The sequence below is a fragment of the Echinops telfairi genome, unplaced genomic scaffold (genome assembly GCF_000313985.2).
Source record: "Echinops telfairi isolate 266 unplaced genomic scaffold, ASM31398v2 ScPeMD7_7;HRSCAF=31, whole genome shotgun sequence".
NCBI lineage: Eukaryota > Metazoa > Chordata > Mammalia > Afrosoricida > Tenrecidae > Echinops > Echinops telfairi.
In genome coordinates, this window is record NW_022103904.1 from 23,581,661 (window position 1) to 23,604,370 (window position 22,710).

General features: G+C 44.2%; 1 protein-coding gene across 1 annotated transcript in view; it reads right to left on the reverse strand.

Moving 5' to 3' along the window:
• ADAMTSL3 (ADAMTS like 3) overlaps positions 1-22,710 on the reverse strand; it is a 411,606-nt gene that overhangs the window by 153,132 nt on the left and 235,764 nt on the right. Inside the window, exons 9-15 of the mRNA XM_045286295.1 lie at positions 21,816-21,927; positions 15,404-15,542; positions 14,286-14,336; positions 13,069-13,273; positions 11,389-11,536; positions 8,793-8,877; positions 1,932-2,221 (exon numbers count right to left, since the gene is read on the reverse strand). Coding sequence (XP_045142230.1) covers positions 1,932-2,221; positions 8,793-8,877; positions 11,389-11,536; positions 13,069-13,273; positions 14,286-14,336; positions 15,404-15,542; positions 21,816-21,927 — 1,030 coding nt within the window. The remainder of the gene's footprint in view (positions 1-1,931; positions 2,222-8,792; positions 8,878-11,388; positions 11,537-13,068; positions 13,274-14,285; positions 14,337-15,403; positions 15,543-21,815; positions 21,928-22,710) is intronic.

Here is a 22,710-nt window from a genome sequence, read left to right on the forward strand (position 1 = left end):
GAGAATGATGTTTTGAGAATGATGAGGGCAATGAATGTACAAATGCGCTTTACACAATTGATGTGTGTATGGATTGTGATAAGAGTTGTATGAGCTCCTAATAAAATGATTAGACACAAAAAGAAAGGATGGCAAAAGACAGATGTTGTAAAGCTGGGATGGCGGGCATTCAGAGCTCTGGCCCACGAAATGGGGCAACAAAGGGTCAGGGAGTTGGGCACAATGACTGGACCTTGAGATTCACATCAGACCCCTGACCTGGAGTTCCAGTCATGGGCTCAGGGCCACCAGGAAGGAGGAGGATGCTCGGGAGCCATCTTCCTTTACAGGCTGCAGCGCCTTATATTTTCCCACCTCTGGAATGGAGCCGGAGCAGGGCCAGCCACCAGTCACACAGGCAGATGGGTGGAAGGCAGCGCCAGGAGTCCTGAAGCTGCGTGTTAGGGGCTCTGGATTGCTGATAAGCCTGGAGTACCGGCATGTGAGCAGAAGATTTAACTTTCCTATTAACTACAAACAGGGGAGTGCCCAGCTGAACTCCCTCTGCTTGCTCATGTACTCCCTTGCTGGATCCTGGCACGCTTAAATGATTCTGGGACCAATTTCTCACCCTATCGAGTGTCCTTGACTGGGCAACCACATTCTCATTTAGACAGAGTCCTTTGAGTCTGTATGTCTCCCGGTACAGGCGCACACTTCCATGGAGGCAATGATTTACCTGTTCTGCACTAGGATGACCTCCGAGTGAAGGTTGCATCAGGTACAGCAATACCAGACTGCTACATTCTATAAGACTGATTTATGCACAAAAATGCCCTATCAGCTTTGCATTTTCCTATTTATTCCATATTAACCAGCCACTCCTCCCATCTTAGTTACATAGACTCTCTGTCCAAAGTTCCATAGCATTTGCTCGTTCCAATGTAGTTCCCCCGTCCTTCCACCTTAAAGGAACCCTGGAGGGACTGCTAACTGCAGGGTCAGTAGTTAAACCCTTTTCCAGAGAAAAAGACAACGCTCTGCTCCCAGAAAGATTTAGTTTCAGAAGCCCTGCCTAAGGTCGCTGGAAGTCAGAACCACTGATGGCAATAAACGCTCACCCGCGAATGGAAAAGCTACTTCGAATCCACCAGCGTGCTATGAAAGATGAAGCAGTGCGCTTCCTTGAAGATTACAGCCTTGGGCACGCTACGGGACAGTTCCACTCAGTCTCACAAGGTCACTGTGAGCGAGTGGACTGGACAGAAAGGGTTTTTTGCTTTTGTCTCCTTCACCTTAATTCCTGGGCAGAAGCCTGAAATCCGGCTCTTTGAACTCACCCAGTGATACGATGAGAGATTTCAGATGAGGAAGCCCCCAGGGGCAGTTCTACTCTGTAACACGTCACATGGACTGCCATGACCAGAGTGGACTCGATAGCAACTGGACACAACCCTTCACCATTCTAAAGTGGTCCCGGCGACACAGGCAAGCAGGACACGGCAAGATTTTGCAGCGACTTGGATGACTTAACATTTGTAGACTTCTAGTTTGCACCGTCACCTTAGCTCACCTGGTTCATTTCTCAAACCGTCAGCAACACAAGGCATAAATGTCCCTGACGCCATAGGTTACGGGCTACCTGTGGTTCCATGTTGGGCTGCTAACGGCAAGGTCAGCAGTTTGAAATTACCAACTGCTCTGAGGAGGAAAGATGAAGCTTTCTACTCCCCGTAAAGAGTTACCGTCTCAGAAACCCACAGGGCCCCTTCTACCCTGTCCTCTGAGGTCACGGTGAGCGGAAACTGCCTCGGCGGCTGTGAGTGTGTGTTTTGGTTCTAGGCTACATTCACATCTTTAGGCAGTACGGCTAAACATGACGTTCTGAGGCTTCATGTGCAAACGCTGATGCGATTTGTATTGAAATGTCCCTTAAGCAAAGGATTACATACCTCCCAAGCAGGTCGCCGTGCAAGGTGTAAACCCAGAGTACTCCCAGTCATAAGTCATCTCGCTGTCCCTCTCCTGGGCCGCGGTGGCTGGCTGGCGGGTGGCAGGGCTGTCCTCACAGGCTCCCAGGAGGCAGGGCCTTTCCGTGGGCAGCGGGGGACCCTCACACTCCTCCTCGGGCAGCTCCGTATCGGTCTGCGTGAAGGTGAGGAGGACTCGGCATTTCACTTCACGGACTTGCACGCCTGGCCCACACGTGGTACTGCAGGCCGACCAGGGCTCTGGAATGAATCTGCAGGACACCAGAGAGCCACATTGGCTAGCATTAAGACAGACCATCCATGCAAGAGTGACAGTCATCCTGGGAAGGAGCAATAACTCGCTTCATTCAGAGGGACGTCCATAGAGTTAGAATGTTATGCAGACATCCCTGTTGAAAGCCAATTATATCGATGACAGACCTTCAAGTTTTATGACCAACACAGAGTTTGCCCTCTACAGATACACCAACCTTTGCATCCATGTAATCATTCAATTGCTATTCAATGACCTTTGCAGACATCGTGACAAATGTTACCTTTAAATCTGATAATAAGCAACCCGTAATAGAAAGATAATTTCCTCTCTAGTTTCTTTTAGAAGATGGGGATTTCCACCGGTGTTCATTCAACCAGCCTTTATTGAGTTTATGCTTTGTCACAGGCAGGGGCTTATTAAATGGTCCTAAGGTATAGGGGTTCACTGTGAGTCAGAATCGACTCAATGGGGGTGAGTGAGTCAGTTACTGTGTAGAGGCTAAATTGTGGAATGACTTACATGCTGTCTGTGGCATGGATAAAGCTTTAATATTCTTTTGTGTTTAAACTAAAAATACATGAATCCCCTGGTTTTTCATGAAAATAGAAAAGGCAAAAGGAAGTAGTTATTTCTCTCTCTTACCCGGGCTGACTGTCCACTAAATCAGAGGTTGGCAAACCCAAAGCCAACCTGCCTGCTATTGTGAATCCCACCAGCTAAGAATGGATTTTACATTTTTAAGTGGCTAGAAAAAATCAATCATAAGAAGAAAATAATTTTGCAACTTGTGAAAATTACATAAAATTTAAATTTCAGGGCCCAGACATAGAGTATTACTGCAGCACAGCCACACCCCTCTATTTACATATTGCTCAGAGCTACCTTCATTCAGCTACCCTGGAGGTGAGTGTTGGACACGGAGACTGTGTGTCGGGCAAAGCCTACAATATTTACTATCTCTCCTTCCCTTTATAAAAAATGTTTGTTTAGCCAAACACTAATTTCAAAAGATAAAGAAGGGGAAAAAAGAGAAGATGCAGCTGGAACAAAACTATTAGGATACTTCGAAGCCATTGTCTGCATGGTGAGACATTAATAACAGAATTAATAAATTAATGAGAAATAAAATTCCTTGATAGATTAAATTTGGGAAACCCAGGATTCATGAGCGTGTTAATACTCAATAGGCTCCTAAACTGTTCCACGGACTATGCTATGTGAGCATGTACCGTAAATCTCGAAGGGGGGCACATGATATACACCACTTGCATAAACTGAAATGAATTCAGACTCCTAGTCTGAGACTGGTGTTCTGCTTACATAACTTTGGGAAACAGTGATGAGATGTGTGCTTAACATATAGTTCCACAGCTCAATGTTGAACATTTCAGAACAATCCGTTGTGAGGTTCCCCTGGAAGTCATCTAACATAGCCTCCTCTCCCCAGACAGAAATTACTACGGTTGTTTAAGACAGCACATCCTCAATCATCTGTTGCTATATGTGAGCCTGATACTTATTAGCAATGAGTAAAGTCCAACGCAAAACAACCTTCTTCTTCATCGAACTGCCGAAGAAACAGAGGTTATGTTTCCTACTCGCTTGTCCACTGTTGTGTGCCACCAAGTTGACTCTGACTCATATAGGCCCTCTAGGAACTTCCCCGCCAAGTTTCCTAGGTACACCTGTGGGATAAATGATGGGGTGCTAACTGCAGAGTTGACAGATCAAACCTACCCATCACTCTGAGAGAGAAAGATGAGGCTGTCTACCTCTGCAAAGTTTACAGTCTCAGAAACTGTATACAGGGTCCCTGGAAGTCCGAATTAACAGGATGACATAGGGTTTTGTTTGTCTGTTTAATCTTTATGGGAACAGACGGTCAAGCCTTTTCTCCTATGGGGCTTCTGGGTGAGCTCAAAGTGCCAACCCTTTGGTTACTAGCTGAACGGGTCATCCTGGGCACCTGCTTTGTACGATTCAACAGCCTATAAAGAACACCAACTAAGTAATGGGAGAACTTAGCGATAGGTTGACGCAACAACGGAATAAATTGGAAAGCAAAACTACTGAGCTAAAGCAGCTACAGAGCTAAGAAAAGAAACTATGAAACAAAAACACTAGTATAGCCTAGCCAGCACTTCAGAACAGGGCAAAAACAGAGGAGATGGGCTGAAAATCAAGACATAAAGGCTAGGCATGAGAAGGGATTGAAGTGCGACGAGAGAAAAAGAGACGCTGTCAAAGGAATTAGAAGGGTGGAGCGAGTGACAGGCTGAACGGCAAGAGAACGGTTTTGTATCTTAAATGAGGCCGGAGTTTTAGGAATGGATATACTAGTTAAAACTCATTGACTGGGCACTTTGAACAGGAGCACCTTATTACATGCAAATTATATCACTATAAAATGAGAGTTTTAGAAATCCAATTCGAAGCAAAGTGAAAAGGAGCCTCAATAAGCTAACACTGAGGGTAACTTCAAGTAGAGATACTAACGCATAAAACAGAAAAAATGTCCAGAAATATGACACACACAAATGTCCCTAAAATGCAGCTGGACGGGGCACATTCTCTACGAGGGGAAAGTAACAAAAGCTATGCACATAAAAGCCTGGAGTGGCAGAGAGAGTGACAGCCCTCGGATAGGTCTATGTCCTGTTTCCCAGAGCCTGTGACTATGTAGCAAGAGGGACTTTGCAGCTATGGACTGAACCTGGGAGTCTGCCATGTGAATGGAGAGAACTATCCCCCTGAACCACGACAGTCCTCCAAATGCAAGCCCAAAGGAGTACTGTTTATCCCAATAATGAGCAAACATCCAAAGCACAAACAGCCAGCAGATCAAGGGAGTCTTTAGTGTTGAAGAAGGAGAAGACTGTAGCACACATTAGTAAAGACATGTGCACGCTTGACATGACGGACAAACCAAACTCATTGCATTCAGTCAATTCTGATGATTAGTAGTGACTCCCAGAAACGCCTCCGTGGGTTTCTGTGGTGGTAAACCTTTATGGGAGGAGAACCCTCACTTTTCTCGCTTGGAATGGCGAGTGGCTTTAAAAGGCTGACCTAGGAGTCAGCAACCCAGTCCATTATCCCATCAAGGTTCCTATAACATGACTAAAACTACAAGATGTTGAGAAAATTCTACCTCTAAAAACTTGAACAAATGGAGACACACACCATGTCCCAGAATGGGATGAATCAAAATCCTAAAGATGGACATTCCTCCTTAATTGTTTATCAAACGAATGTAGTTCCAATCAGAGCCTCTTAGTCAATTGGGGGCGGGTGGGGTAGAAGCCAAATCCTACATCTTTAACGTGTTGAAGAAGGGTAAGTGAAAACAGTCCAAGGACATTTTGTACAGAAAACAAAGGGCAGTTGCAAAACTAGATAGAAAAAGATAATAAACCTAGAGCCTTTCAGATGGTATGGTGCTCAGGTAAGCCCAGCATTGCTAACTACAAGGTCAGATGTTTGAACACAGTTTGTTTGGAATAAACCCCATGTATGAATGAACTGAAAACTCAATAAGAATGTATGTTCTACTTTCTCCAGGAAGTCTTCCCTGGCCCCTAAACCTTACAATACTGGCTTACAATCTGTCTGCTTCACCGGTCCAACACCCACAGGGCCATCCGATACAATAAAGCCGCCCTTTCTAGTATCGTATCGTGTGGACTCACCATCACTTACGAGCTCTGAGATTGGGGATCATTCCTTACTATGGCTGTGCCTTGGTTTACTCATTCCTAAAATGAAGATATTATTAAAGCTTCTCCTAGAACTCCTAGGGTAAAATGAGAGATCACAAATGGAGATGCTAAAAGAACAGTGAAGAAAACACCGGAGGTGTTCTTAACCTGTCCTAGTCCCTTGGCTTCCATATAAGAAAAACAGAGATGGAGGCAAGGAGACTGCTGACAGAGAATCCCATAGAAACCACGAAGACCCTGGGGAGGAACCTGTAAAACCACGATGAACCCTATCAAGGCTCAACACATTCCACAGCTGAAAGCTAAGAAAGTAAAAAAAAATCGCCTTTTCCTTGGCTTAGCTTTATAAGCTATGATCTTTATTTTTTCAAATGAAAATAAAAAGGCTTTTGAACATCCGCTCCCTATATAAATTCAGAGCCCGGGCCATGGTAAACCACAGAGGCAGAAATATTTATCTTCTCCAAATGGGTTTGGCAGCCTTTGCTCAAGGGATCTGAAATGCAGCTACATTCATTCTCTCATTCCTTGTCAACAAGCAAGCATCCCCAAACCACAAAAGACAGCGGTAATAAAAGGATGAACTGGGAGCTGAGATATGTTGTGGTTTTGTTTGGAAATCTAGGGAATGAATGGAGTTAGAAGTGGTAGCAGGAAACTATAAACTTCACACTAGACAGCCAGGCAGGGGCCAGGAGCTGCCAGGCAGTGCGAATGATAAAGAGCCAGGCAGTGTGAATGGTAAAGAGGGACCACAGAGGGAGAGATGGTGGGAGGTAGGGGGGGAGACAGCCACTCAGGCCAGGAACAGGTGTTCCCGGCTGAGTGCTCCCAGTGGGAGAAAGGAGCAGTGTCCTTCAGAATCAAAGGAATACTGCTTTGTTCTGTGAATAAATATGAGGAAGAAAACCACCGCCCAACACGAGAGGCTAACAGAAAATGCAGGCTTGGAATGGGTATGCAGCCTACACCCACACCTTCCTCGAGAGTTGGTTCCCTACATTTCAGATTTCTGGATTCTGAACTGTGAGAACATTTGTACGTGTGTGTATCTTTCATTTTATTTTTCAAGTTACTCGCTCGTGTTATTTCTGCTTTAGCAGCACCACGGTACCTTCCTTAAACCCTATGCTCCTTTGGTCTCTGTAACAACAAGGGCTCCTAGTTCTACTCCTTCGTCTGTCTGCTGTTTTCACCACTTCATCCACCTTTTCCAAGTCCTGTCTTGCTGTAGATCCGCCAAGCTTCTGCCACAAACCCAACCCTCTTCTCTCTTCCCTTGACTGCTCTGGAGCCAGTCACTCACGGCATCCCTAAAGTCTTCTGCGTTCACGATCAACTTGACAGCAGGCCACGTAGAAAAGCTTTGAGCACATCAGACGTGTGATGCGCCCAGTCCCTTGGCCTGCATCACAGAACATATGGTGCCTTCTCGGGGAGAGGTAATCCACCCTCCCCCGGGGCTCACGGCTGGGCTGGAGCAGATTTGAACAGGACATTGACAAATGAGAGTATGTTCTGGAAAGAACAATGAGGTTGGTAAGGGATCTAAAAACAACAACGCACAACACAAAGCTTGAAACCCACTGAAAAGGCTAAGAATGATGAGCCCGGGGAGACAACGCTCTTGAGATTCATGACGGTGTTCGTGAAGCTTGGGGAAACTTCTCACGTGCAGTTGGACATGAGTGTGTCTGTTCTGCTGTTTCAGTGAACAAACATGAGAAGAAGGTGTATTTTGAGGCAATAACAGGAACAAAAAGTTCAAATAACTCCAGTTATTCAAGATAAGCACTCTCTCTTTAAACTTTTTATGGTGAATTAAGTGGGGGTGTATATTTCAGGGAGCTGTCTCTTGATGCAGTGACCTCTGCCCCTTGCTAGAGGCGTTGAAGAAGAAATGGCTGTTTTGAGAGGCAAGTTGGCCGTATTACCTAAGGTTTCCCTCCAGTATTCTGTGAATTGCTCCTTCATACAGAGCTTGTCATCACGAAGGACTTAACATGAATGACATGAAACCAGCTGTCCTTTCCAATTACTTGAGCCTGTCTCGGGCGGCGATCTTTCTTTGCACAGGCTCCGGGACTAGAAATATCAAGCACCGTCCATTCCTTTCGCGCCTTCAGACCCTGCACCTCTACCTTCAGAATGTGTCTTTGGTCTGCTCTTGGTTTTTTATTCTCACTGACACTTTTATAATCCAGACTGGTCGGATCACAGTGGACTTCAGTTATTAGATTTATGAGTTCCAATAAAGCCTGAGAAGATCAAACCCAACCAGTTCATTGTATTGGTCAGGAGAATGGAACACAGACAAATGGTAAGACTTGTCTAAGGTCACACAGTCCACGGTCAGCAGTGAAGGACGTAGGCTCCAAGGCTCTTGGTTCCGGGCTCTTTCCACTGGCCCATAACACGACAGTCCTGGGATCTGTCCTCACAGCCACTAAGTGTACTGAATCCATTTCAGCTGAACTGGTATTATAGAGATTGGTCATGTCTGAACCATGGGCGATTGCTTTATTTGTACAGCGGTATGGTCGTCCTTGGAAAACGTGTATGTGTTAATCTAGGAATAATCCCCAATATCTTAAGTGTAACCGATCACCAGGTCTACGCTGAGTTAAATAATACTGCTCTTTTCAGTGCTTCTCACACATATTGCCAAAGTAGGACTGCTGAATTGTGAAATAAAGAAGAATTCTAGCCAACTCAGCTCTCTAGAGTCTAAAAATCCAGGTCATTTGGAAACCAAATGTATCACTGTACTCCAATGAGTACAAAAACTACATATATCATGTTAACTGGCTTTGCCCTGATTACTCCCATGAAAGGTCCTGGACTCACGTTGGCTCTTCTGTTGCTATTCTGGTCTCTTCTAGTTCTTGCGCTTGTTTAAGCCAAGGTAACTTAGCCTCCACTGGGCTTTTTTCTAGGAAGAAAAAAAACAAACAGGAACATAAACAATAAGCATAAACTATTATCACGAAGGTGTTGGATACATGATTGTTATTTACTGACAGTTTCATTACTAAAATAGCAACATTTTTGAAATGCAACTTCTGTCTTTTAGCACAATACAGTAAGTAAACTCTGGCTTGAACCAAAAATATCTGCCATGGTTTTTAATGAACAAATTTGCAACCCAATCAATTCCAAGGTAATGCTGTTGGATGTGTTCTCCAAGTTAACAGGAAAGTGTGTGTGATTGATTAATCTCCGTTTTTGCGTGTTTTCTCCATTTCAATCATATCACCTTGCTTGCTTTGGCCACAGATTCTTCTTGCCCACTGAATGAAGAAATCGACGGAGAACAGCAAGAACGTGGCGGTCTAGGAAGTGGGGAGGATAGTGTGAGAGAGCCCACACTACGGCTTCCTCAAATCTTTATTCCTGCTAGAGTTGTTGAGAGGGATGTTTGCCCACGATAAGGGGAATGTACGAGCAAGATGGTGCCCCTTTCTTTCCTTTGACTGAGGAGGGAGTGAAGTGAGATGGGAAATAATTCGGAGCTGCTTTGGGGAACCACCAAAGCAAACCCCACTGCGATCGAGTCCATTTTGACTCAGAGACCCCGACAGGACACAGCAGAGCTGCCCTCACGGGAATCTGACGCTGTACCTTTTTATGGGAGCAGAAAGCCCAAGGGTGGCAGTTTCAGCTTGCTGGGTTGTAACCCACTAGGCTGCCAGGGCTCCTTGAGCAAACCACAGCCACTTTCTTAGTGGCTGTGAAAATGCCAAGAGCCACGGAATGCACGAGGGAGGAGAGCAGACTTCACTATGGCTTCCTGGGAGAAGCCAGGGGCACAACCATAGTGCTTACTAACAGGAAGGCAGGTGCATCTGACCTGGCAAAGACCTGGCGATGCGCTCCTGCAAGATCACAGCACAGGACAGCTGAGGCAGCCCCACCTCCACCCGGGATCGACAGAAGTCAGTATCTACCGGAGGGCGCCCAACACCAACACGGACTTACACAAGCCATGTTTATACCATGCAGACACAGTAAAACAAATACATGCTGAATAATTAATTGAGGCTATTTGTATGGATAACGAGCCCAGATGTAATGAAGAACTTCCTATTCCCTCTAAAGTACTAAGTAAGACTGACTAGCAGCTAGAAACAATCTTTTTCCATTTAGAAAAAATAAAAGAAATACAAGGGCCTTCAAAAAGTTATTTGGTGGTATTGAATTATACCTGTAGAAGTTGCTGAATTGGACAATGTTTTGTTGTGTATATTTTGCCGCAATTATAAAAAATAATTATGTGAATAACAACGAGTACAAGGAAGAAGAAAATGTTTTAGAATTGATTGTGGCGATGTTATACAATCCTCTTGCTATGATTGAATTACTGAATTGTGATGCCATGTGGATGAAGTGCCAGTAACACTGTTAGAAACTGTTCTTTGTAACATTCTATTTTCCTTTGCTTCCATTTTTCTGTGATCTTTTTTGAAGCCCCCTCACATTTAGTACCGGGCATGGAGACAATATAGGGGAAGAGCATATAGCTAAGAAAATATGAGTGCTATCCATGTCTTCAAATTCACGAGGGACAAGGGGAACTGCGAGAGAAACCCTAAATGTGTCTGAAGATCAAGATCCGGCACGGAACATCTTCATTCCTTCCTTGTTAGGTACTAAGACGTGATTATTCCTCCCTTGAAGATGTATATTGTTCTTCCCTCAAGGAACTAAAGGCTAGTGTTGGTTGCCTCAAGAAATTAATGGACCCAGGCACCACGCACTGTAGAAACAAAGCACGCACACCTGGAGGGGAGCTAAACACTTCCTCTGTTTCCCTATTTACTGTCTCCTCCTTCTCTGCTCTGTGTTCTCTTTCTTCTCCTGCTCGACCCCCCCCCCAGGTCTCTCTCTCTCTCTCTCTCTCTCTCTCAATGCAGGGCTTCAACAAATTGTCTTATGTCCACCAAGAAATATTACTACAAGGCTAGAGAGATAGGAACTGGTCATTATAACCTGAGACAACTCAAAACTCACTGCCATCGAGTCAATACTGATTCAGAGCAACCACATAAGCCAGGGTAGAACTACTCCTGTGGGTGTCCAGGACTGTAACTCTTTACAGAAGTACAAAGCCTAGTCTTTCTCCTGAGGAGCAAAGGGTGGTTTTGAACTGCTGATCTTGTGGTTGGCAGCCCAACACATAACCACTATGCCACCGGGGCACCACTGAGCCAGCGGGAGCTCAGATTTCTTCCAAGATCAACACATCAGATATGCCTAACCGGGTCTTTCTGCTGTGGAGCTGCTGGGTAAGTCTGAACATTGGTGCTAGCAGCCAAGCACTCTATGGCCCCAAGACTCCTCTAAAAGAAAGGTGAAAATAGAGTTGAAGTAGAAACACTACAACATTAAAATGAGATCTGGAAAACACCATTTGAGTTGAATTTAAAATGCACCATAAACTTACCTTTGGGTTTATAACAAGGGATGGGGATGACGCATTCTTCTTTGATATGTAGCTTCAGTGGTGGATTGCAGCCCCCAACATGCTCTCCAAGGTGGTTGATACAGAGAACCACCCGGTAACGTAACCCTCGACCACAAGTAACTGTGCACTTGACAGAGAAATAAAGAAGGAAATGACAGCCTTTTACAAGAAGGGATACACAAAGGTATTAAAGTATCATGTGCAAAGGAAAGCCACTGACCTATATGAATAATTACAGATAATTTAGGGATAAACATTAAATATAATATAAGGACCCTATCTGTCGGCATCAACTCAGTGGCAGGGAGTTTGGTTAGAAGAGTGTAGGGATAATTTTCTGCGATGCTTTTACTTCTGGGCCCCTCCTTAGTAACAGATTCCTTCTAAGATCCACATCCAAGAGTGTCTGAGATGAGATCACAGCACAAGAAAAATAAAAATGTCTTGAAGTTTTATAGCCCAAATAGGAAAGAAACGATACAAGGCCGTCCTAAATTTGATTTCAAATTTACATGACATTGTCAAAATCGATTTGTAAAAATGAAAGCAACATTTCTAGACTATGAGTTAAAAAAAATAAAATTTGGATTCACTACACTACAGGAAAGACTGAAATTTCGTTCTACTCTGTTTATAGAAATTGCTCGTATAAAATCATTGTCATGCAAACAGTCCATCAAAAACGGAAGCCAAAATATTATAGGTGTATCAATCAATTCAAATGAATAAATAGATCATGTTACTTTTTCCCCTGAAGTTTTGTAAAGTGCTGTCAGGCTTTCTTAAAAGGTCAGCCCCAAGCGGTATAAATAGCGTACCCCTTAAGGCCCAGGGAAGGGCTAGGAGTCCTGGAGCACTTGCTTCAGGTCAGGGATAGCCTTGCCCTGTGATTTCCCTGGTCCTCCCAGAGCACACCCAGGCCAACAGCTTCATATGCGTTAAACAGATGAGCGAAGAAAGGGTTCACTACCTGAAGATCTTCCTCAAAGGTCCCATAGTTCCCACTATCCCATGGCTCAGTGACTGATCTTGAAGCTTCTTGCCATTAAATTGCCTGCTGTCAGTCTTTTCCAACCCTTGTCTATCTCAACTCATTCATTTAAAACATAATACATGAATTACTTTCAACAAAAACCATACACGCTTCTTAGTAATCAGATTCCGGATCAAGGACATTTCTCATCTCAACATCAACATTGCCATCTTCTCTTCCAATTCTTAGTAACATGAATCCATCTCTCTTAAACTAGATGAGTTAGGGCCCTTGCAACTTCTAGCCATTCCATGTCATTCCTGCCTTTCCTGGGCTGGACCATGCCCTGCTTAGCCACAGTGATATTGTCTATGGCCCGTTACTTGTAAAAAATCTACTATGCTTCAAGGATTTGGGAATCAATACAGCAAAGACTACTAGTCAACTCTGTTCTAACAATGGGTCCTTCGAGATATGCTGTAATCTTTAATGTTAATTATGTTTACCACTACTGATACTCAAGGTCTCTTACATTGTCCTTCAATTATTTCCCTACGTATTTAGAAAGGAGGGACCACGTTCATATAAGACTTCAGATCTTCTAGGTGTTCAGCACATTCAGGCACGCAGCAAAATAGTCAATGAAACCTGAGATTTCGTTGAGAGAGCCATGTCCCACACCTTACCTGGGACCACTCCATAGCAATCCACTTGGGGCAATCAAACAGATTGCAAGTTTGCATAACCTTGGGCTTGGGGGCGTACATGCACTTCCATTCTTCCACTTGCAGTATCTCTCCGTGCATGGACTCCTCCACACACACAAAGCTACGTCGCTGAATCCCTCCTCCACAGGACACTGAGCACGCAGTCCAAGGATTATGTTCCCAGCTCAAAAGCAAACAAATAAAAACACATTATTCATTTGCATGTTTATTTGTGCATTTCAAGTATACAAAGATAGTCACAGTAGATATTTCCTCAGGACACAATTGTGGTTCAGTTGAAAGAACCCCAGAATCACAGGCCTTAGTCTTACTTGTTGCATACAATCTTGAGAGTCTCTGAAATGGAAGAGTCTGTCCAGACAGAATTACTAGAGCACCAGAGAGACTCAGAGTCATAAAGGGCCACCCAGTCATCTGTGGTGCAGGTAGAAGGGGTTCTAATTTGTTATTACTTGCAATGTATACTTGTGAGTGGCTGTCAAGTCATCCTGACTCAGGGCCATTCTATGTGCTGCAATGGAGAATCGCTCCACAGGGTTTTCAAGGTGCTATTTTGGGAGTAGCTCACCAGGTCTGTCTTTCACGGCACCTTTGGGTGGGTTCAAATTGCCAGCTGTTTCGCTGGTACCCTGTTTCCCCGAAAGTAAGACATCCCTCGAAAATAAGACCTACTTACAGTTTTGCCTCTCACTGAAATATAAGGCATCCCCCCCAAAATAAGACCTCCCTGAAAATCAGGGTTTGGATTGTTATGATGATGTTCCAGAAGATGATGGCATGACTGTCATCGAATAAATGAGTAAATGTACCATAGATTGTTGTACATGGAAATAATGGTAGTAACAAGAAATTCTTGATATTGTAGAATTCACAGTTTGTCTGGTTATGCTGGTTTGTGATGACAACTACTACCATACCGTATACAGGTAATAAATTTCCTTTTTTGTTGTCCAACAATAAATGTGTATGGTATTCTTCTTCATGGAAAAATAAAACATCCCCTGAAAATAAGACCTAGTGCATCTTTGGGAGCAAAAATTAATATAAGACACTGTCTTATTTGGGGGGAAACAGGGTAGGTGAGTGCTTACTTATTTGAACCACTCCGGGACTCCTTTTGCCGACTACTTGCGTTAATCACCAAAAACAGAAGGGGAAGGAAATGTGCAACTCACCGAGGGAGCGGTTGGAAGTGATCGTAGGGCATAATCTCTTTAAATCCATCACTACAAAAGAAATTACTGTCAGAATACCATCTAAAAATCCACCAACCCATTTATTCTCTGATTAGCATAGACTTGACATCCCGAAAGGAAACTTCTTCAAACTGAAAACTCAATATCCCAAGTATCAATCTATGGAACCACCATCCCAGTTCTAAGTGAAAATGTAGAAATCTGAACTAGTGGTATTTCTTGATCAAATAAAAATCATTTTCTTAATCCAGATACATTGCTCATTGCTATTTTATCATGCAAAAAGTTGTTCTGATGAAACATATACATTGCATATGAATGCACTGACATATTAGTAGGTCTTAAGGAAACCATTTTGCTTCAGAAAAATTTTTCTTCAAAAAGGTCCCTATTAACAATTAGGTTCCATTGAGATGACAGGAAATGAGCAGTTTAGTGACAGGAAATGAAATCCACGGAGAATGCTTCCTTTTCCACTCGCGCATCTCTGCCTTAGCCAGCTGGCAGACACCTGGGGGGATTCTGGGGCTTGATATTACGCTGTTATTTTATGATACTGTAGTAAAGCCAGGAAACTTCCCCAGGCAATCCAAGTCAGCAGGTACTAAATTATACAACAGGATAGTTTATGCATAGCTTTTCTGCTTTGGCATGAAAACTTTCTACTTCCTTGCACAATGCATTATTTATATTGAATTTAATATGAACACTTCAATAGTGTAACCCTGGTAATGGGTGACCCAGTTGAAAAGCTAAAACAGTGGGTTACAGATGTTGATGACTGTCAGACGGACTAACGTTGTGGTTGGAAGAAGAGATTCAGCTGGGGAGGCTCTAAAGGGCTCATTATAGAAAGCTTAAGCATCCACAGTACATGGACACGTAGCCCAGTTCCAGAGGGAGGCGGTCCATGAGTGCCCTGACAAGCAAATTCATCCCAATGTCTATTATCAGCTCGGATAGAAACGCGACCTCAGACACCTGCCACTCGTTAGGAAGCGAGCAGGATGCCGCCCTGCAAAGATGGATCAGTCTGAGCGGTGGTTGATCTGCGTCTTTCTAGACTGAAGGGCTGTGCTGTAGGCAATTATTCAAACCTGGATGGGCAAGGGTCCATGCTGCACTCCTTCAGTTTGGGTTTGGGTTTGACGTTTTCAGGGTAGTAATGGCAATAATGGTCAGGAACCACCCTCTTCAAGCGGATATCCACACACTCCGCGGAATTGAGCTGATAACCTAAGAGGGAGAGAAGGCAAGCCTGAAGATTGCATTTGTTTCCTTTGTACTGGCCACACGCTTTCTCTCCTCCCCAGTCCCACCAACTCTTTTTAAGAGAGTCTTAATTTAGTAGTTCTCAATTCTGACTGTGTAACAGACTCAAGTGGGCAGCTTTTCATATATATCAAAGCTCAAGAGCCTTCACCGTCCAATTAAGTTAGAAGCTCTGTGGCTGGGGTCCAGAAAACAAGTATTTTTTAAAAAGATTCCAGGTGATTTTAAAGTGACTGAAACGTGTGGCTGGGACTGAAAACCACTACTTGAATTGCCCATGATCGAGGTGACTCAAACGTTACCATCACACCAGACGCCGCCGGGTAGACGGGACTCTCTCTGGACTCCATGTGTTTCAGATTAGAACGGAGCTCCACTAAAACTTTTTTGCTGAGTTCTCAAATGTAAATCACCAGGTCTTTCTCCCAAAGTGCCTCTGGGTGCACTCGGAGCCCCAATCTTCCAGTTAGCAACCGAACATGTTACACAGTGGTCATTGTTAAGTGCCATGTCCAGTCAGTTCCAACCCATTCTGAGCCTATGCACCATAGACTCAGACACTGCTGGATGCTGTGCAGTCTTTGCAGATGGTACTATGTTTGCGCTCATCGGCAATCCGGCTCCTTGAAGGTCGTCTGAAGAGGGACCTAAGGACTAATATCAGACTTATCAACTTGAGCTGGACTGCTGGGATGTTTTATTGACATATAATTACTTCTTGATATAAAGTTCTTTCTTTTACATACATATATGAGTATCACTGGATTTGATGCTCTAGTGAACATGGCCTAACACAGGTTTAAGTAGGGGTGAACAAAATCTGCTTTCCTAGCCCCTTTTCCCTAATCCACAGGCCATCAAAGGGGAAAAGAATGAAGACTTACCCCTGATTCAATTTAATTTATGCAGTCTCTGAAGAATGTGCCTATTCCAAACAGAGGAGTGTTGTAAATTGAAAACACAACTTACAAAGTGACACTTGTACTTTCTGAAAGGTCTGATTCCAAGTTTCTAGTCACTGCATAAGTGTAATGTTAAATTAAAAAAAGTTTTAAGTAATTTTTTCAAAAATAGAACTAATTCTTTTAAAAAATGACCGTCGCCCCCCGGCTCCCTGCCCCCACACAAACACAAGCAAAGCTTAAATCTTCAACCAATTGGTCTAAAGGTCTAAGTTCTACGTAAAGGCCTAGTTGCCAAGAGGAATCTGGTTTTCTCAACCACTAGACAGCTTTGTACAAGATATGGCTGGGGTCTGGACTGCTTATCAAAGGACCTACTGGGATGTGTTATAAAAAGCAAGGTCAAAACCACAAGAATGAAAATCCAAATGGAATCAATAAAATGTGACTCTGGTGCCCAAATCCCCCAGAAGGTCTACAATATTAGACAGCATCGGCAAGGGCAATGGCAACCTCCACTCGGTGCTTACTGGTCTCAAGGGTCCCACAACCCTGATAAGACAAGACTCATGAAGCCCACCCAAATACCCAAAGTACTAGAGAGAACAACAGACTAATTTTCCTAATTACCCAAAAGGTTCCAAAATGCCCTTCATATTAATATGTAGATTTGGTAACGGATGTAATTACATTTGGGTAATGCATTCCTCGTGAGCTTTTGTGGGTGCTGTTCTTCCCCACGCCCACCCCCCCGTCTAAGTGCAGAATGATGTGACAGTTTCTCAAGTCAGAGAAAATATTTGTTCTGAGTGGAAACACACTTCTCTCTAGAAGGAAGCAGGGAGTGTTATAGGTTGTTTATCATTTGGGGACAATTGTTTTTCCTCTTGATTTAGTGGGCGTTCAGAATTCATGAACAGTGAAAGAAATCAGGGAAATTCTCTGTAAAGGAGACACGGTGGCCCAGTGGTAAAGCACTTGGATGTTCACCAAAAGGCCAGCGGTTGACCCACCAGCCCCTCCTCAGGAGAACGAGGTGGCCATCTGCTGCTGTTACCATTGATAGGGGCAGCTCGACTCTGTCCACTTGGATCAATTTGTTGCCCCTCTATGTGTTAATATTTTTAGAAATTTACGTTCTGCAATTCTTCCAGTGTGCTGAAAATGGCAGGCTTCAGGGGCACCCTCTGGCAGCACACAGTCTCCCTGTGTTCCCACAGGCACAGCTACCTGCGGCGACAATCACAGGGCGAGGTGCTCTGAAGCAGCTCTCCAGGACGATTGGTCTTTCCACAGGCACTTCACTCCGGAAACTCCTCCCAGGCATGGACTCAACAGAACTAAGGAGAATCTCCCGGTAGAACATCCCTCCAAAGCAGAAGGGTGTTTGGGTGTGCATGTATGTATGCATGTGTGTGTTTGTATTATTTGTCTGTTTTAGCTTACGTGTTACTCTTTCTGACTGTGCCAGAGTGCTGGAGAATAAAGCAGAAACAAAGAGCCATATGTCCCTTGGGTTTTGCTTGTAAGACTAAAAAGGTACCACTGTCTCTTTGCTTTGGGGGTACATGAGCAGGTTCTTGTCTTCCTTAGAATCATGAACCCTAGAACCACCTGACTGGAAGGTGTTGGGATTCTGCTTCTGATATAAAATACGAGTCTCTATGTCGATGTCTATCCCGATGTGAGGGTTCACTTTGACCGAACACATCACCAGGTACCCAGGACTGCGAGGAACAGGGTGCAGCTGAAACACTGTGGCCTCTGTAGCTCTGACAGATTCTCAGAGAGAAGTTTTAAACAAACTTCAGATTTAGATTCTGACATCACAGCTATTTCCCAAGCGTTTGCTTCTTGCCAAACCATGTTCCTTGATATGCGTAATATCATTTCATCCCCCAACAACTTTGTCAGGGGACTATTTTAAGTCCAATTTGCAGATGGAAAGACTTAAGCTCAAAAATGTCTCAGAGCTAATTAGTGGCAAAGCCAAGAAGAAAATCCAGAGCCTTGATCTCCAACTCAACATGTCCACTAGGCCATGCTGCCTCTTGATAGAAATGTTGGCCGGTACATTTTGGAGACTAGGATTAGCCAAAAAAAAAAGCTCTGAGGCCTAGGTTTAGAGAGACTTCTTGGGCTTGCCCAGCCCATCGCCTCAATTCCAAGCAGTGTTTTAGCTAGGCCAGCTTTAAGCAAGGTCAGATGTTTTTAAGAATGACCCGTACCGCCTGCTAGCGAAACTGACTCAAAGATCTGGAAGTGCTTGTGCTTCAGAAAATGCTTATAATGTTCTACACAACACATGCTGACATCGGGAGGGCTGGGATTGCTTGTTTCTGAGAGAACAGACAGTGACTATCAGAAGTGGCACAGGTTTGAGGGCCATCCACTCCACAGTGTGCTGTCATTGTATTTATTTTTTTGTCCATGTGCTATTTATGGAAAAAGATGACTATTGTCCGGTTAGCATAGTAATATAAATTTGTTCAGTGAATTTAAGCTTGTTTTACTTTTTAATGCCTGACAAATATCTTAGGTGGATTAATAGAACGCCCGTGGCATTGATATGGTAAAAAGAGTGCAAATGATATGCTACAGAGTCCTGGGTGGGGTCAATGGGTTTCCTTCTATCCGGAGACCCCTCAGAGGAGGTCTGGCCATCTACAACAACGTCAGTCCATGGAAGCTCCATGCGGAGGCACCTTGGGATACCACAAGCCACCGCTGACCCACTGGGAACTGGTTTGGGAATACAAATACCGCTGATATCCAGAGAGACTGCTCTGAGGAAGGGTGGTACTCAACTTGAATCTTCACAGGAGTCAGCTGAGGCTTGTGGAAGCACAGAAAACTATGCTTCTGATTTTCTGACCCAGTGTGTCTGGGATAAGATATGGAAATTTTCATTTCGAACTAGTGCCTAGGGCATGCTGATATTGCTGGGCTCGAAACAGCATTTGAGAACCACCGGTGTACGACCATGATCAAGTGATGTATGGGCCCAAGCCTGGCCCTTGGAAGAATTAACTGGGAAATTGCAAACATTCTTCTTATATTTTCCTTTTGAGGCTCTAGTCAGCCCCCAAAGGCCGTGTCTCGCTCCTTCTCAGGTACTATAGGTCAGGGTAGAACTGTTCTTGTGAGCTTCTGAGACTGTAACTCTGAAGGGGAGCAGAAAGCCCCATCTTTCTCCCAAGGAGCAGCTGGTCATTCCAAAGTGTGGAACTTGTGGCTAGCAGCCCCACTTGTAACCAGTACACCACCAGGGCTCCTTGTTTCAGGAGAATCTTCTCTGAAATGTGATATTGGCCAAGGAAGCCTCCTTGACGTACATGAAGTTTAAAGGTCAGAGACAAGTTCAATTTCTAGCTCTGGGAGTGATCTGATACTCTGAAGCCCTGGAGGAAAAACTAGGTTGGGCTTTGAGGAGCTGGACTGAAGGAGGAGGACTTCTAGCTCTTCAGAAAGCTGTGCACCCTGACCAGGTCCCAGATACGGGAGCAGATGCCATGGAGGCAGCCCAGTGGAGACACAAGAGCAAAGTCATTTGAGGCTTGGCTTTGATTGACATCTGCCAGAGATGGACTCGGGTTCTGACTGAGCCCTTTATTAGCTGTGTAACCTTGAGTATGTCTCTTACCCTCTCAAAGTTTCAGTCTCATCCTGCATTAAGAGCAAATAAACAAGCAAGCACACAAGCACACAAACCAGTTGCTGTAGGTCAGAGTAGAACCGTGCTTTGTAGGGTTTTCAAAGGCTGCCTTCGGGGAAGGTCTTTCTTCCCAGGCACCTGGGGTGGACTCTAACCTCCAGTCCTTGGGTTAGCAGGTGAGCATGTTAGCAATTGTCTACCTTAGAGACTCCTTACACATAAATCAGTGATAAAAATAAAACCTTCCATAGACCTGCTTGCAGCAACAGGTGTAGCATATAGTTTGGTACTTAGCAAATGTTCAGTAAATAGTGCCTGGTACTCTCAAGGACTCAATGTAAGTCTTTCTAGTAATTCTTCTAACTCATGGTGCTAAAGCTGGCACTCGCTGACCACTGTTCACTCTTCAGTTTAAAATGTCAGGGCAGAAGAGAGTGATCTTGGCACTGGCTGCTGGTCAGCTCCTCACTTGCTCCAGGGGTCACCATGTGCTCCTGATCATACAATGTTTCATTGGTAAGAAGAGCATGTGTGAGGCCTGGATTACACTTGATCCCAAGTCTACCTTCTGCAAAAAAACCCAAACAAACAGGATTTCTCCCTAATCCTCCAGTAGATGATACCCTGTCTCTTTTTGGTTGATCCTCACAAGTGGGGGGAGGGGTACCCTATCTGTTAGGGCAAACACTTACATAACTTGATCAAACTAGGCAATCACTTAACCTCCCTGCTTCTCAGATTTCCCAGAGCCAATTGATGCCAACAGTTCGCACTCCACCACTGACCTAAAGGTGGGTGGTTCAAACGCGCCCAGAAGCACCAGGGAAGAAAGGCTGGACCTGCTTCTGATGGAAGTCAAGAACACCCTACGGAACAGTTCTGTTCTGTAACACAGGGTGTCCCTGAGAGTCAGAATGTACTTGATAGAAATGGAGCGGGGTTTTTGTTTTATTATTTATTTTAATTTGGAGGAGAGATAAAAGAACACATTGGCTTTTCACCTGTTGAATCAGTTAGTTTATTGTGCCAACCTGGCCGATAAACACTTGTGGGACTTAATTGAAGGGCGGAGAGATAAATGGCTCAGTGAGCCTTGCCTTTCGAGTTCTCGGGTCTCTTGCTTTCTGATGGTCGCACAAGGGTGCAGCTGCCTTAGCAGTTCCCAGCTTCAGCTTGCAAGGCTGACTTCCTGCAAGACGTCCCCGAGGAGAAGCCACATGGACCTGCCCCAGTGCAGCCCTGGGTGCTGGAGCAGCCGTGTGGAGACCCCTGCCAGTGCTGAGATGCTTACACGTTCACTGACTCAGCTTTCCTCCTGGAGTCAGCATCATTGTGTCTGTTTTGTGAGATGGAGGAGGACTTTGTGGACTGGTGTTGGACATATGGGTTAATGGGTTAATGTTGGCCTTGTGGGATTGGGCAGCACCAGGTTGGGATGTTTTCTTGATGCGCACTTAACCTTTACATAAAACTCTCTCTTATACATGAGTTTCTGTGGATTTGTTTCTCTAAAGTACCCGGACTAATACACCTGTCTTGAAGAATAAAGGCCGATGGTAATATGCTATGCGATTAGCCATCTCTAAGTACTACATTGAACTTCAAGTCAGCTTCAACAATGCCAACGTGCAACGACCAACTCCGAGTTCTAAGTATTCCTGAATGGAATCAGTGGCTCACCTCCTCCACATGTCACAGTACAGGGAAAGAAATCTGTCTGTCTCCACTGATGACTGATTGGCTGGTAAAAAAAGAACTGGACCACGCTGTCTCTGGCCACTGTGTACCTGGTCTGGAAAGAGAGAGTTGTGGTAACACATCTGCATACAATACACTAGTGAGTTCCATACCATTCAACATGAGACAAAAATAATTTAACTATATTGACAATTTCACATGTATCATATCAGACTACAAGACACGAGGATGCCAAGGACTTTAAGAGGTGATATCATTTCATTTAGATCTGTCATAAACGGGAGTTGAAGTAGTCACCAACAAATCTCCCTGGAATAATTCCCTCCCCGCCACCCGTACCCCAGCAATCCGATGTCTATGACTGGGTTATAAAGAAGGAAGCATGGCTTTTCCTGTCAACATTATTTTCCCCCAGGTGTATTTGATTTTAAGTCCTATGAAGTAGGTACTGAAGCTTAATCTTGTTTTGTCTATAATATGACATATAAGTGAGATTCTTAATTTTTTAACAGTAACATCTTTTAGAAGATTCTTCTGAAGGCACAACTGCACAATTTCACGTGTGTGAAACACACAACGTATTTGCATATGAGTATTCTGCTACTTAATTAAAAGGGGGAGGAACACTGCTGAAGGTGACCAGCAAGTATACCCAGAGGTGGATATTACTTCCAGGGCATTTTACTCAAATTGCGAGTTCCCACCCTACTCTTTCCCTTTCCGCATGATTTAACTAATCATTGAACGGAGGAAATTTCCTAAATGCATTACAAAGAAGAAAAGCAAATCAAACCCAAGATGTAGAATAAGTTTTCAAAATGTTATGCTTGTCCGGATGTCCTCTTTAATACATGGTGCTTGAAGAAAAAAAAAAAAA